The 17,801-nt window shown below is 19.5% G+C and overlaps 1 protein-coding gene across 1 annotated transcript in view; it reads left to right on the forward strand.

The window, feature by feature from the left end:
- The first annotated feature begins 463 nt into the window (after window positions 1–463).
- The window catches only part of LOC122719029 (basement membrane-specific heparan sulfate proteoglycan core protein-like), a 310,786-nt gene continuing 293,448 nt past the window's right edge, over window positions 464–17,801 (forward strand). Inside the window, exon 1 of the mRNA XM_043944539.1 lies at window positions 464–533. Coding sequence (XP_043800474.1) covers window positions 464–533 — 70 coding nt within the window. The remainder of the gene's footprint in view (window positions 534–17,801) is intronic.

The following is a 17,801-nucleotide window of genomic DNA, read 5'->3' on the forward strand; positions in this document are numbered from 1 at the left end:
GAATAATACAATTCCTTCAGTTGCATTCAATTCTCGTCTTTTTAGTCATCAAGAAAAAAGTACCGAATAGAATCATAAAATCCTTATCGATCGACATTACGCATCTTCGTGTCACGATATCGATGTGAACCTTGACATATATTGATAAGGAAATAGTGGTCGCGACGTTTTTGTTGACGCGAAGAATCATCAAAATCTTACGAATGCAATATAGTGTGATCATTATTAAGTGATTAATAAATTGACCAATTATGATTAGTTACGATTTTAGGCAGTGATTTGTATATGAAAAAAAAATAAGTTAGGATAATAGCATGAAAGTGATGTGGGTGTATTTATATTCTGATTTCGTATTTTATCATTTCTGAATAACTAATAAAAAGTGTGTTTGCAACGTTTCATCGAGACCCTTCTTTCCCAGAGAAGGATAAACGTAGAAAACGGAAGGAAAGAAAGTAACAGTATGAAGAACCGTCGTGGAAGATGGCTCTATGCTGTATTCACATTGATTACGTTCCTTCTTCAGCAAATCGGTAAGTTTATATCCATTCTATTTTCGATGTTAGAATTTAAATCGACAGAAATAATCTAAAATTTATATACATTAACTTCATAAACAAATTTTATAAATAATGTTTAATTTTGTTTCTTTCCGTTTTTTTCAAATAAATATGAAGAAATTTTAATTTTTTAGGAAAATATTAATTTTATAAAATGTACACACACACACAATTAATAATTATATATATGTATATTATTATTATTAAAATTATTATTTAAAATTATTATTAAAATTATTTATATATATTAAATAAATATTATTTATATATATTAAATAAATATTAACTAAATTAAATAAATGTTATTTTATTAATTAATTTTATTTTATATTTTTTATTTTCACATATAGAATTCTAGCAATAATCCATTCAATCAGAAATTATATTTTCTTGATTTTAATAATGATTTTCAAAAATTAATATAAATAAAATAGATATAAAATATTAAGAATTCTATATAAATTTTTTATAAAGCAGGATACATATTTTTATTAATTATAAATTGCTTTTATCTGTTATTTTATTATATTGAAATTATAAATATAAAATAATCTATGCAAAGATTTTATTCAGCAGATTATCGGTTAATCTTTATTCAAATAAAATTAATTTAATATATAATATATAAATCATAAAGGATACAATTAAACTTAAAATAATTTCATATTAACATTTTCTTAAAGTTATATATCATTAAAAATAACGTAATCAATGAAACATCTCATTCGCAGTCTTTAGCATTGAAGAATTTTTCGAGTAATTCGCACACAAGGCTTTTTGTAGTAATAAGAACGAAAACTACAGTTATTCGGGGAATTTGTAGCATTAGGAATAAAAAGTCATGAAATATCGGTAGATAAGAAGCTTCGAGTGCTTTCACAATTAAGAAAAGACACAACTATTCCGTTCATTCTTAAGTGTTTTTAATCGCTATCGCGGTTTAGTTGATTTCCATACGATGGATTCATGAATAAAGAAATTAGAAGATCGAAAACCTTCTAAAGAAGGCAAGTTGTCAATAATTTTAATGGAATAAAATGATGTTTTAAATATTTTCAATTATGACAATTAATTATACAAATTAATATAAATAAATAATAATTTGAGACATCCTCTCTTGGAAATGTTTATTTTATTTTCCTAATGTTCTAATAAGTTCAAAATCATAAAAAAAAACTATTATAAATTTCAAAATATTTTATTTACTCATTATGATAATCTTATTTTAAAAAGAAATAACTGAAAATTTATTTGCTTATCTTTAAAGAATATGAAATAGAAAGATTACTTAAAATTCCTCAAATTCCTTAAAGATTATATAAAGACAAACTGCCGATAATTTGAATTTTTAATTATAGTTATCAAAATTCATAAGAATTTATAATTCTAATGCTTATGATTTACAATTCTTTGTATAAAAAGACAGAATTATAGTTCATAGTTAACATATAAATATTAATTTTGAATTCTAAATCATATATATCATATATATCAATAAATATGTCTAACAATATCTGCAACAGATTAATATGCGGAAAAATAAAAGAATAATTTAGCAATGTTTTTTCGAAATCTTTCAGATATACATATAAAAATTTAAATGTATTTCTACGTATGTTTCTATAAAGATATGAAAAATATACTTTTCAGAAATATTCGCTTAATTATTCTTTTCCGAAAATACATTTTATGATCTGGTTTTTATTATTCAGTTATTTAAGACATAATTCTGCCAAACCTTAATAAATCCAGGCAGATTCAGAATAAAATGTACTTGTTTCCGTTTTTGTATCCCATTCATCTTTTTTTCAAATATTACAACACGATAATACGATAGTTTATTATTCGCGAATGGTTTCGAAGTCTTTTCACGGATATTTGCAGTGTATTACATTGTGCTGCGCATAGAGTAAATTGTGTCGCTAAAGAGAGAATCGATAAAAAGTGATGCCTATGCAATATATTTATATGTATGTGTGTATTTGAAAATGTATACATATTTTCAATATTTACCAGAATCTGTTTCATAAAACGGATTTTAAAAAGTTTGTACGATGCAATTTATGAAAATTTTTTTAATTAAAACATTATTGTGATAATGCAAAATTTGATATTGATTTGTATTCTAAAGATTACATTTTATTATTTAACAATTCAAATGAATGTTTTTTATGATATAATTGAAATAATATATGATTATTTGAAAATTTATATTACGCTATCATTTTTTATATTATCAATTTAAATTTTTGTAAAATAATAGTTTTCTATAAAATTTTTTATTTATAATTTCCAATCAATATCAATCATTTCAATATCAATCAAAATCTATCATTTCTTAAAATAATTTCTTTATTATCTTTATTTTATAAGCAATATTGCAAGCACTTTTATATAATATTATAAAAAAATATATAATTATATTGTAAAATCCAGAATGATAAGAAAATAATTTAATAATAAAATTAACTTTTATAGTTCATTATCTTTTATTACATTAAATATATTTTAGTATTTCGATATATTGATTCATAAAGTCAATAATCATCTGTAGCATGAATTTTTATATACATATATATTATATGTTCAAATTCATTAATATTAATTAAATAAAATGTTAGGAGAATAAAAAAAAACTTTAATTAATAAAAAAAATTATCAAGTTATAATACAGAAGAAGAAATGAAATTATTAAAATTTATTAATTTTATTGATTATTAATATGATATTTTGATTATTAATCATATATACTTTTATGTTATTTTAAATAATCTATATCATTAAATATTGAATCTCTATTTATATATCTAAGTGAAAATATATATTTTTGATTGAAATATTTATAAAATATTATTATTATGATATTTCCTCTGAGAATTTATGAAATTAAATTTATTTATTACATTTTTTTAAATAAAATATTTTAAAATAATTTTAAAATAATTTTTTAATAAAATATTTAATAAAGTTGTAAATTGAGACCCTAGTAAATATATAATTATTTAATCAATATATTTACTAATAATACATATACTAATATGCTAACAATAAATAAGAATTTAAATAGATATTTAGAAATTGAATATAAATTTCAATGCTGAACAGCTATTAATGAATTATACATACAATTTTCTTTCATATATAATTTCAGTTTAATTACACAAATTACAAATATAAAAAGTTTGCATAATAACTAGTTACATTCTATTACATATAATATTATTTTCTATTACAGATATTCACTATGTATAATCAAATAATTCAACAATATATCTAATAATATAATTATTTATTGTACTGTATATTATACATTTTTTATATTTATAAGATAATAATGTGCTTTTCATGTATTGATTTATTTATTAAATTAACTTAAGTTAATTTAAAAGAAAATTTTTAATATAAATCACGAAAATATAAATTTTCTATCAGAATTTTTTTATCTGAATATTAAATTCTCCGTTACATTTTTGTTATGTCAATATAAATTAATAAAAAATATTTAAAATTATATTATATTGCTTACAAAATTTAATGTTGCTTTAAATAATATCCATCAAATTTAATAATTGATTTAAAATATAACTTTATATGTATGTATATATATCATTGGATAAAAAAAAATATTTTAATTTTAAGAATAAATACAAAAGAAATTAAAATGAATTTAATAGGAATATTAATTTATAAAATTTTAAATAAAAATTGATTAATAGTATCATATAATAATAAATTGCATAAGATTAGATTTATATCTATTTATTTTACTAACATAGTTAATAACATTTGTGGAAATAATCATTTTCGTATATAAAATAGGTAAATTATAAATATCTTATATCAAAAGTTTGAACAAGCATTTTTCCATTTTTTGATCAATTTTTATTAAGATAAAATATTCAATATTTTTTCCATGCAATGTCGAAGTGAAACTTATAATAAATTTATAATAATATAGTGAATTTAATTTTACATGATCTATGACGTTTATGAGAACTTTCTCAATATTAACTCAAAGTTTGTTTTGTGATAGTTTGTAATAATTTTGTGATTTACACGAATCAATTTTCATGTAAAAATAATATTTCAATATCTAGTTAAATTGAATCTTTTAAAAAAGGAAGAAATGATGAAAAGAAAGATTGATTTCATCAAAAGTAATCTATTCGACGAAGTTAATTATCAATAAATAAGCTATTGCTTAAAAATATAATTTTACGAAACGCTTTCAAAAAAATTCATTTTAATGCAATTTCCATGAAAACGATACCTCGTTTCTTGATCTGACCATGTATATTCCGAAAACTCTTCGAAAATCTGACGAACAGTTGAGATTGAAGACAAATTTGATTTCTACTAATTTGATTGATGTTTATTCTTTCTAAGCTAATAATTCGACGGAAAAACAATATAATAAGGTAAAACGGAGTTAAAAAACGGAGGATAATTAAGTTTGAAAATTTTTAAAGCGTTACGATTTTTCGCTATTATAATATTTTCGACAAAATCACATTTGTTGCTTGATTCTAATTAATATGAGATAAATCGAATGTTCAAGGCTTTCGATGCTATTTAATGATTTTCCGTCAGTTTGACATGTCACTATCTTATTATTGTTCGATAATTGAATAAAAATATTATAATATATATATAATATAAATATTATAGTTATTAATAAATATGGTTATAAAAATTATAGTTATTAATAGAAATTCAATTATATCAAACATATATAAATATATGTTGATTATGTAAATTATGTATTTTAATCTTTATAACTTAAAAAAAGTTTATGATTCAATTAATTTAATGAATCGATTTATTCATATTTCTGAAAAAAACATCAATAATTGCATTAATTAATGGAATTTAATTAATAGTAATATCATATTATTAATATAATACAAAAATATCTAATAGAAAAAATTTAATTATATTGTAAATTTAAAGTTACATAATTATTCACTTAAAAATTTTTTTGTATCACTAGTTCAAAAACAATTTGCTTATTTTAATTTAGCTAATGAATCTAAAAATCTGCAATAATGTGATGATAATAAATCCCCGAAAGATAGTTTCATTATTTATAATGAAATAATTATATAATATATAATTATATATATAAATTATTATAAACGATTTGCACATTTTTAAAGATTAAAATGATCTAAATGAATTATTTTATTTTAATATTTTAAATAAAAGAAAGCCATCTAGAGGACACTCAAAAATCTTTAAAATGTGTTAATTCTGAATACTTGGATGAATATGAAGTCATTGATACTATTTTCTTTGATATATATTTTTGATTAAATAAACTGTTATGCTTTGTTTTTTATTGAATTCTTTGAATATCAAGTTTATAATAGCCAATTGTTTGGAAACAATAAGCAAATAAATTTAAAATGTACTATTGCAAATAAATTTGCCTATAAAATGTAAATATCCTGACTTAAAACTTAATTTTTTGTTTTTGGTAATATAACATATCATGAAATTTGTCAATAAAATTTTTTGTTATTTTGTTTTATCAAATAGAATAAGTATAAATCTACATTTTGAACAAATGAAAGCAATAAAGCATATATCAATATGAAATGAATCAAATTTAATTCACTTTATCTTATTAAATTTTAAAATTTTCAATAATCAGATCATAATCATCAAATAATAGAGTTATTAAAAACCGAAATGATAATATAAAAATTATATAACAAATTTTTATTTATAATTTATTATATATTAATATATATTTTTATTTATAATTTTTATTTATAATATATAATTCTATTTTTTATTTTTAATTCTATAGTTATTATATTGATTCTAAAACAATTTAAATTATGTTTAAATCTATTCTATATTGATTTTGAAATATATTAATTATATAGAATTTTAGTATTGATTACATATTAAAATTAAATCAACAATGTGTTGATTATTTATTGAGAAACATTAATATTATTAAAAATTGTATATAATTTTGCAATATTCGATCACATCTAAAGTCAATTTTGGATTAATTGTCAAGTAATAATTTAGCGCTAATGATGCAATAATGATATCGATTCAGTATAGAGTGTCCTACTTATAATCTGTTTATATGTAAAAACATATAACAATTAGTATATAATGAATGTATTATAATATTTATTGTGATATCTATCCATAGCAAACATTTAAATCTCCTTCGGATCGAATATGAAAATGAAATATAAAAATATCTTTAAAAGATTGAAATTAAAATGACTTAAAATTATAATTATAATTATATGATAGTGAAATTGGCTTACTTATTGTTAAGTTTATTATTATAATTTCGATCATCGTAATTTTAGCCATTCAAAGAAAAATTTATATTTCATGAATCTGAAGGATCGTAAAATGTTCAACCTCGCTATATATAGATATTAATAATGAATATAATAATTTTATCCATCATACACTTTGGATGTGGATTACAATATATTTATATGTAAAAACAGCATATAAGTGATAATCGTACATGTGAATATTTAATACATAATAATTTTTCATTCTAATCTGAAAAATTTCTATTAATTATTTCGGAATAAATATTTGAAACTAAAATTTTATATTTGAAGTCTTTCTATTTTCCTTCTAAAGTTCTCAAAATTTCGTTTCACGATAGTTGGATTATATTGTACTATAATCTATTGTATATATATTATATTAATAATGCAATTTAGTTTCATATTCTAGTATAGTCTGTTATAGTTATTTCAGATATGATTTTTAATATTTAATATCATTTTAATAAAATTAATTATTTTTATAATCGAAAGCTATATTTAATAGAATTTTATATCTTCATTAAAAATTAAAAAAAATTTATATCTATTTTTTTTAATATTATTTTCTTTAAATTTTTAAAAATCATATTTCATGCAACATATAATTTATATATAGTATTTATATAATAGCATATAATCTTTTTTGACAAAAAAAATCTTCAAAAAATCACAAAAATATGTCAAAGATAAACGAATTGGTGATTTTATCATGTATATACATATACATATCATATATGTATATGATATTGCATAAAACACTAAAATAATTGATTCAGTAAACAATCTATTAATAGATACAATTTCAATTTTATTTTTTCCAGAATTAATAAAGAATAAAGCGTTAAATTCGTAGAAAATATTGTGATAGCTTATAAATTTATCAATATAAAGATATTAAAAATGTAAGTGAATTTGTTGATTAATTCTCTCATTACATTTTTATGAATTTGAAATATATTATATAATATATTATATGTAAGATATCGTTTTAATTAATTTTTTTTTTTTTTTTATATATATAATCAGTGATCGATTTTAGTTTTTAAGTTATTCATATTCATATTCAATATTATTACATTGAATTTTATATATATGTATTCATAAGATTATGCGATATGTAACCGGCATTTCTCAACTATTTGTATAAATACAAACAAAGAAATATTATATTTAAAATTCATTCATAATTTGAGTATTCTACGATCATTCAACATCTGCGATATAATAACATAGAAAATAATCCTAATCGGTTAAAATTATAATGACCATAGTTACTTTTCGTTATATATATTATAATAGAATATTATAATAGAAATTTCGAAAAAAATTCAAGTTTATAAAGAAGTAGATTTTTGATAAGTTCATCGAATATACAAATTCATACAAGATATATAAAAAATAAAAAATATTCCAGCTTGATTCTATATTTCTGAATAAAGATTTGTTAATAAATATGCATATAAAAATGATTTTGACTTTGAAATTCAAGGTCAATTTTTTTTTTTTACTGCGTATTCTATCGTATTCTATTTATTGCATTCTACTCAAGAAAATCTGAAAGGAATCATGGATCAATTCAATAATTGTCTTAAAAGCAAATATTAAATTTTCATTAGTTTTTGAGTTCATTTTATTTATAATTTGTTCACATTCTTCGATTAGTAGTACAACAAAAATAGCACTTATGATACATAGATATTTTAAATCTATCATTATAAATCTTATCTTCTTTTGTTTCTTTTTTCTTGTTTTTTCTTTCTCTATTTGAACAATACCATGCCATTTTTAAAAGTTTTTATATGTTACAATATATCAACTCAATTGATTGGTTTAAGTCAACAGTTAACTGAAAAGTGATGTTTTAATTTTATATGAGCTATTAAGTTAAAAACTTTTAGACATGCAAATTCGGTGTTGTTTAAAAAGCGAGAAAGAAAAAAAAGAAAAACATTGTAAAAAACTTCATTGAAAATACAAATAAAAAGAATGATGCAGCGCAAAAATAAAATAGCAAAACGTTTATGAAAGGAATTTATTGGAGATATGCATAATCAATGTCTCTTTTCAAATGTATTTAATTTTTCTTTTTTTCGATATATTTTTATTGTTCATAAGGAAAGAATGTATATTTGCGAATAACTCACATATTAAAACTGATTGCTATATGTTATATATGTTAAGGAAAAAATTGTTCAAAATGAAGCTCTTTACAATATATTTCAAATTCATCAAAATTAATTGAGGAAAAGTAACCGGTCTGATCAAAAACATGTTTAAAAATATTATTATTTCATCATTTATAAATCGTTCTATAACTTAATTCTTACTAATTAAAATATGAACTTGGATGAATTCAAGATAACTTTATAAATATGTTCACAAGTAAAATTCAGAAAATCTGCACTTTTTCTTCTTTCTCTATCATTTTTTTTCATTGTGTTTCATTAATATTTTATATTTTTTTTCGTAATATTTGTAAAATATGTATTAAATTTAAGTTTAAAAAAATAATTAATCGTATAAAAAATAAAATGTATGAGAAAAATTTGTAACTAAATTTGTATGAAAAAAAAAGATTTTAAGGAAATTTTAAAATGGAAAACTCATTTTTTGTAATATTTTTGAATATTTGTTATAAATTTTTAAATAATTAAAATTTATTTATTTCAATCACAATATTTCTCGTAATAAATTAAGTAAAAATTGATATAAAAAAATAGAAGAAAATAAATTCAAAATAAATATTAAAAATATTATATATTCAAGTTTTAATAAAATAAATCCGCTAAATAATAATAAATTTATCCATTAAATGATTGAAATTAAATTTTGAAATAGAGTATAGAAATTTAAAATATTTACGGCTATCACAAAATTTTTGTTAAGCTTTTCAATATAAAAATTCTGGATTTTGCAAATATAATGTTATATTTTAATGTATCTTTTATTCTTGATAAATTGAGTTGCAATGTTTGTAAAAACTCATAATTATTTTTTAAAAAGAATATAGTGATGATTATGTAAATGAAAATCTTAAAAATAACTTCGATTAGATTAGAAATTTTTTTACTTACGAATATGTAATTTTATTTTATGACAATAGATTTATTTTATCAAGAAATCAGATTTCGAGTTTATTAGAAATTTATAAAAATTTATAACAAATAACTATTAATCAGAACTTAAGAATTGTAAAAAATTTTATTTTATTATTTTTTGTATTTTAATTACGTGTGTATATATTACTTTTTTTTTATGAACATTTAAACGAAAAATTTTAAAACAAAATTATTTATTACTTAAATGTTATTATTACAGAAAATCTTTTCTTATATTATATAGTTGATATAATCAAGATAAAAAAAATTTTTATAATTTTTTAATTATTCAAAATTAATTAAAATATTTTTAAAGCGACTTAATTTAACACCGATACTTCGCTATTTCGAAAGATGGTGTCCCAGAATTGTATGCCGAAACAGACGTATTACACGTTTGCGAAATGTGGTTGATTGTAAGTTGAGAACCCAATTTGCCAAACTCAAGTTAGTCATTTGGGAATGGAAAGACACCGCAAAGATGTTGCGGCATTCTATTGAAGTTGATGTTATTATGCTATATTCAGGCAGCTATTCAAATGGATTGTTATTGAGTCAATTGTGAATTAAGAACGTATTTTTTTAATTCCATAGGAGAATGTCAAAAATGTCGAAAATATTGATATATTATTAAATAATATATTAGTGTACAAAATGCTTAAATAATTTTACATTATTTTTTATACATTTTTCTCTTTTTGAATTTATTCTTTCTGAATCTACGTTTTATTGTCATTTCATATAAATGCAAATACATACAAAAAGAACTACTATATTTTTGTTTTAAGAAATTAATTTATTTGAAAAAAAAATTATTTTCAATAATTTAAAAAATTATTTTAAATTTTAAAAATTTCTTTTAAATTACTGTATTTTATTATATTGTGTTATAATGATTTTATTTCTTCTAAAATATTAAATATATATATATATATATATATATATATATANTACATGTATACATTTTATATGTAAAGTTATAAAAAAGTTACCGATTTCAATGATTTTAAAATATATTGTAAAACTCAATATTTTTAATAGTTTTTTCAAACATATATCTAAATAATATTTAGAATATATTTTTATAAATTATAAGCAAATAATTTACACTGGGACTTTGATTAAGTGGTTTGCGATCATTCGTAATCTTGGTTATCGAAAGTTTCGATTATCGGATATATCTTTATTAAGAATACAAATACGTTTGAGAATAAAATTCTTAAAAATTGCTATTGAGAATTATTTTTCATTAGAGAACATTACATTGAGATTGATAGTAATTTTATTATTAATACATTATTAATACAGTATCTATAACAAAACGTAATTTTTGATAATAAATTTCGAAAATTTTATCACAAATATATTTCCATTCTTATTAATCTTAAATCTTTTTTTCGAGTTTTTATTTTTAATTAATTTTTTTCTATTAGATTATTTTTATCCTTTTAAATAGCTATTAGTTAATATTAGTTATAATCTCGGAATTTCAAATATCGAATGTAAAATATGGCTACTTAAACAATAATTTAGTTATATTGATTGATTATATTGATTGATTAATTCAGTTGTGAATTGAAAAGATTGTTTTGTAATCAGAATAATCTTAAAAATGATAAGAAAGAGTGTGAAAAATTGTGATAGAAGATAAAAGAAATTTCATAACAAGAAGGTTTAAAACTTAAGAATCAAAGATATAAGAAAGATATAAGAAATTTTTATATTGCTCATTGTTTTTTAATTCTCAGAATTAAAAAAATTGTCTTTCAAAAATAATAATAAAGTATCTCGTAATGCGGAAAACAATGAAAATAAATTATGTTAAGCTTTTATATTATCATGACTTAAAAGATTCAAAAGTAAGGCTTAATGAAATCGAATGGCAAATGATGTAATCACTCGTAGTGAAAATTGCGTACAGTGAAACAGACGAAGAGATAGACAGATAGAGCGTAAATCGTTCTTATTGAACTTATCAAAGTGATTTACATGAGTAATCGATAGCATTATGCAAATGATTTGTAAAATTATCGTACTTTTCAGGTAAGTATTAGCAGACAAGAGCGAATTTGAACTTAATAATTTTATCTTAATAATAATCTTATCTTAATAATTTTCTTAAATTACATTAATTCATTAGGTTCATTCAAATTAATTTTAGCTAACTTTGATTCAGATTTTAAAAGAAGAATATTTTTGTTCGTTTTTGCATTTGTATTGAAAATTATTAAAAAAAATTCTCATTATATTTAATGAATTGAAAATATTTTTTTAATAGATTAATTTAATTATTTTCATTAAATAATATAATAATATTATTGTTAACATTTTGTTTGTAAAGAAATTTTATTTTTATTAAATTGTATTTAATTTTCTAGATTTTCTATAGTTTTATGTGAGAACAAATAGAGATTAAAAATGAAACAATTACACAATAAAGAGATAATAAGAAAGAGAAAGCAAGACGGTGGAATTTCATTTGTTTCTATTCTAGAATTGATAAATCTTGGGAATATCTATCCGAAAATAAAATAGTTTATCGGTTTATAATGAAAAGAGAATTTTGAAAGAAAATCTGTATTTTGCATTTTCATTGTAAAAATTTAACTACGATTTTATTATTCTTTTTTAATTTAATAAAAATAAATAAAGTAAGCACGAAATCCGTAAGCATGACAGATATTGAACTATTTTACATATTTAACATATCTTCATTAAATACAAATTTTAATTTTTTATATATATATATAATTTATATATATTATATATATTTATTATATATAACTTATTATTATATAACTTAATAAATAAATCTTAAACTATATTTTTATATGTTAACTTTTGTTTTGATTTTTAGAATCATCCCTCCAAAGATATTTTATAATATATTAACATCCTATATATTAGGATGCCCCCTAAGCTTTTTTCGTACAAGGCTAGGAATTTGACTGATTATTTTTATATAAACATGTGGGCTTATCTATTAACCGTTTAGCGTCAGTTTCAGTCATTTCTTTTAAAATATATTTCAGTCAGTCAGTCAAGCTTTTTTAAAGTATGTTTCGTTGGTGATATAGTCTCTTTTAAAACTTTTTTTTACACCGTTTAATATGAATAGCCAAAGGAAACATTTACATATTTATACTTTATTGTTTTAAAAAAAGGTAATAGTGCAAATGATACTGCAGATGAGATTTATACTGTTTACGGGAGTAGTACTACAACTATTACGATCATCCGCAATTGGTTGAAGAGATTTAGAGCTGACAATTTTGACTTGAAAGATGAAAGCCGTAGCGGCCGCCCAGCAACGACAAATACGGACTTTATCAAGGCCATGCTCGCTGAAAATCCGTGATATAGTGTGCAAAAAATAGTGGATGCTACTAACATTTCCAAGAAAACGGTAAATAATCACTTGACCAATCGATGTAAAGTTTGAGTTCCATAGCTAATGGCGGAAGTCGACTTTATAAACCGTGTCTCTACATGCGATTTCTTTCTCCAACGATATGAAAGAGATCCTTTTTTAATGAGGCTCGTCACTGAAGAATAGACTTGAATTTTGTATCAAAATGTGCATCGAAAACGCACTTGATTTAAGGACAATAGATTTTCAACTATCGCGAAACCTGGACTTTACCCGAAGAAAGTTCTTTTATCCATTTGGTATTGGAAAGATGGTTTCACCTTTTTTAAGGTTAAAATATTGCAATCAGTTTAATAAATTAAAAAACGCTATAGCAAAAAAATGATCAAAATTATCCGACGAGACCATCACGACAATGCAAAATCGAATGTTGCATTGACTGTAAGGGAAAAGCTGTTACAATTTGATTGAGACGTTCTATCACATCTTCTGTACTCCCCAGATGTTACTCTATCTGACTATTACTGTTATTAAAAAATTCTCTCCATGATAAATGGCAATCCGTAAGCGAAATAAAAACGCATCTTGAGAAATATTTTGCAAATAAAATTTTGGAAATAATGAGGCTTTCTGAGATATAGAAAAAGGTGATAAAACAGAACAGTTCATATATAATACAATAAATTAATCTTAAACAACAAATATCGTGTATTCATTTCGTATAAAAAAAAAGAAAGAAATTTATTTATTCTAATATTTTAAAATAATAAATATATACATATCCATAAATCAAGTGTAAGGAATTTATCAACCTCATATAATTAGTATATAATAAGTTGTCTAAATTCAATGTAAGCTATTCGTTTCTATCATCGATAGATTGTTCCATTTATTTCAAAAAGTATAAGAAAGAAATCCTCTTTATAGTCGTCATTAATGTTTTTTGCTAAATTTATAGATAATTCATGATATAACTTAATCAATTTCTTGCAGAATTACCTTCAGTCATCCAAAAGAGTAATGATTTCAAAATCGATTTAAAAATTTTTAAACCAAAAATTAAAATTTTTTTGTTTAAATTTATTAATTTTATCGATTTTATGGAAAGAAGTATATATAAACAGAAAAAAAAAATTTAATATTTTAGGAGAGATATTACGAATCTTGGATAACATCTTTTTGAAATTTGTGTATTTGTGAATTTCACTTATTAAATACTAAAGATTATTAAAGTTATTAAGCGATAATGAATAATATTGAAAGTTTTAGTTTCAATTCTCTTAATTATTAATAAATTAATATTTATAATACTTATTTTTCAAATATTAAAATATAATTTGTATATAAATTAAAAATAAATAAATTATAAATAAAAATAAATAAAATATGCTACATAATATATTTTATTTTATATTTCTATTATGTTATACTATATTATTATTACTTTATTTTCATTGAAAAATTCATTCAATTCAATTTTAAAATATGATAGAAATGAATCAAATAATCAATGATTAATTTAATTAATTTGATTAATTTTATTCTATAACTTTTTGTTTGAGTAATAAATATATATTTATTTGTTATTCTAACAAAAAATTTCAATAATTCATTTTTTATTAGTATATTTTTATATTAGTTATCTATTTTAGAAATATACTTTTAATTTAAATATTTAATTTAAATATCATTTTCGTTTAATTTAATATATAGTATATGACGATATATTTACATACATCTTTTATTACTTTTTACATATTATTCATCTCTTCTTTGACAAATAATATAATCTTTTTATAATGTAACATTATTATATTTATAAACTAAATGGAATATTTTCAGAATGTTGTGAAACATTTATTAACATTTCTACTTGTTCTAAACTTACATAAAGAGCAAATAACCACAAATCCCACTAATTCTGTTTGCAACTCTAAGTAACATTGCCCCCTAGAGTATGTGATCTTGTTTGCTTAACTGCAATTGTGAATTTTAATAGAAGCGATAAACCGTTTGATAATAATAAATATGAAAGAAACTAAGATAGACAATAATCTATTGTATGATAGAATAAATTATTTTTAAAATTATAGAATAATATAAATACGTGGAAAAAAAGTGTATTTAATCAAACGAAAGTGCATAAAACTGATTTATTTATAAGAAAAAAAAATATAATAATATAATAATAAATTATAACTAAAAGATAATTTAATTAACTTAACATTATATATAAAGATAGTATTTATAAATTATAAATATATTATATATATAAATTATACATTTATATGTGAAATTTATTTTCCTAAATATTTTATTACAAATATTACATTTTATGTACAGTAATGAATAAAAGTATAAGTTTATCTTTTAAAGTAGAATAACTTTTTCAAAATTGGATTAAATGATTTGAATTTTTTTAAAAAATTGAAAGGATTAATTACATGATATATAAAATAAAATTTCAAAAAAATTGATTTTTTTGAATCACAAAAATATAAAATTGCTTTATACAACTTTTTTATTTATGTTATAATGAAAATTAAAAAAATGTATTTTGATTTATATCAGTTTTATATACATATTAAAAATTTTATCGAAATTGTTAACGTTGCTATGAAACATAAATATTGCTATATAAACATATATATATATAAACATATAAATAATTAAAAATAGTGAAAATCATATTTTTTTCAAAATTTTTGTAATAATTTTAAAGATTATAAATTTTTATTATAAATTTAATAATAAATTTAAAAATTTTTATAATTAAAATTTTATATTTTTTGGTGTCGCTTATTTCTGCATCAATTGATTCTAATGAAACTTTCAGTATATACGTATATAATTATATATATGTATTATTATATATATATAATTATATAATTTCAATATTATATACATATATATAACGAGTAAATTGATATAATATAAAATATGATAAAATATTATGTTTAACTTCTCATTATAAAAAATAGAAAAGTTATAAAAAGTTGCTTATTATTTTTTTTGCAATTTCGATTAATTATAATTTTTTCGAAATTTTTTTCATATATTATTGAAATTAATTTTTTTAATTTTCTAAAAAAACTCAAGTTATTTGATTCGATTTTTAAAAAATTATTCTATTTTAATGGATAAACTTTTGTCCACTATTTTATACATTATATATTTTGATATTGTAATTATGAAAACATTTTATATGACAACTGATTCGGATTATTATTAATTATTATATTAATTATTATTAATGGAAATATATAATGCAATTATATACAACATAATTTATTTCATATTTTGGTCATCTTTTTAAAAATTTTCGGTACATAATTTTTATTTATACATATAATATATAGAAATTAATAAAACAATACAATTAAACATAATTTATTTCATATTTTGACCATTTTTTTTTAATTTTTCGGTACATAATTTTTATTTATACATATATTATAATGTATAGAAATTAATAAAACAATGAATTTTTTAATCAGATTTTTCACATTGTTTTAATTATTCATGGTATCGCGAAATCTTGATGTATGTTAAATTTTGTCTTTATGAGATTGTTCGCCGTAATCAGCATATAATAATCTATTTATATACATGTAGTATCGTTAAATAGTTAAAATAAACAAAGATTTCATTATTGAAATAACATCATACTTTCTTAGAACTACTTCTTTTTTTTATAAAAAAGATTTTATACGAGAAAAATAAATAAATTAAATATTTCAAATAAGGACTAAATTTTATTAATAATAAAATTATTTAAATATGATAGATTGAATACTAGATTGATAATTACTTTCTATTAAATCTTATATTCTATTAGATCTATTATATCTATATTTGTATGTATGTAATATTTATTTATATTTTGCATATGTAATATTGAATTCTGTAATAAGAGTTATTATTAATAAATTGATTTCAATCTAATTTTATTACATATTTATTCTGCAAATATATATTATTATATTATTATTATATTATTAAAGAAATTTGGAAACTACTAATTCGGATTTAGAAACTTGATGTTTCATGTACATCATGTATAATTAATTTGAAAGTCTTGATTGAAACTCAATCAAGTGTTCCACTTGTTTAGAATTTGAATACTAATACGTTTATGTTTCGAAATTATATCATTTTGTAATCTAAAAGACATCAATGATTATAACTAGCCTTTATCTAAGATGAAATGATTATTAGAAATTTAATAAATGTGCTATATCTTATATTTACAAAAATTAGATTATTAGATTCAAATTTATCGTTTTTGTGTAATTGAAAACACAATAACATAAATGAAACAATTATATATTAAATTTTATTTATAAAGTTTTATAATATTACATTTATAATATTAGTATTTAATCTAGATTTTATCATTTAAAAAATAATTCTAAATTTAAGTTCCTAATTAATTCAATTTATATTTCATATTAATTTT

Source organism: Apis laboriosa, unplaced genomic scaffold (genome assembly GCF_014066325.1).
Source record: "Apis laboriosa isolate Shangri-la unplaced genomic scaffold, ASM1406632v1 scaffold69_cov144, whole genome shotgun sequence".
In the NCBI taxonomy this organism is placed as follows: Eukaryota; Metazoa; Arthropoda; class Insecta; order Hymenoptera; family Apidae; genus Apis; species Apis laboriosa.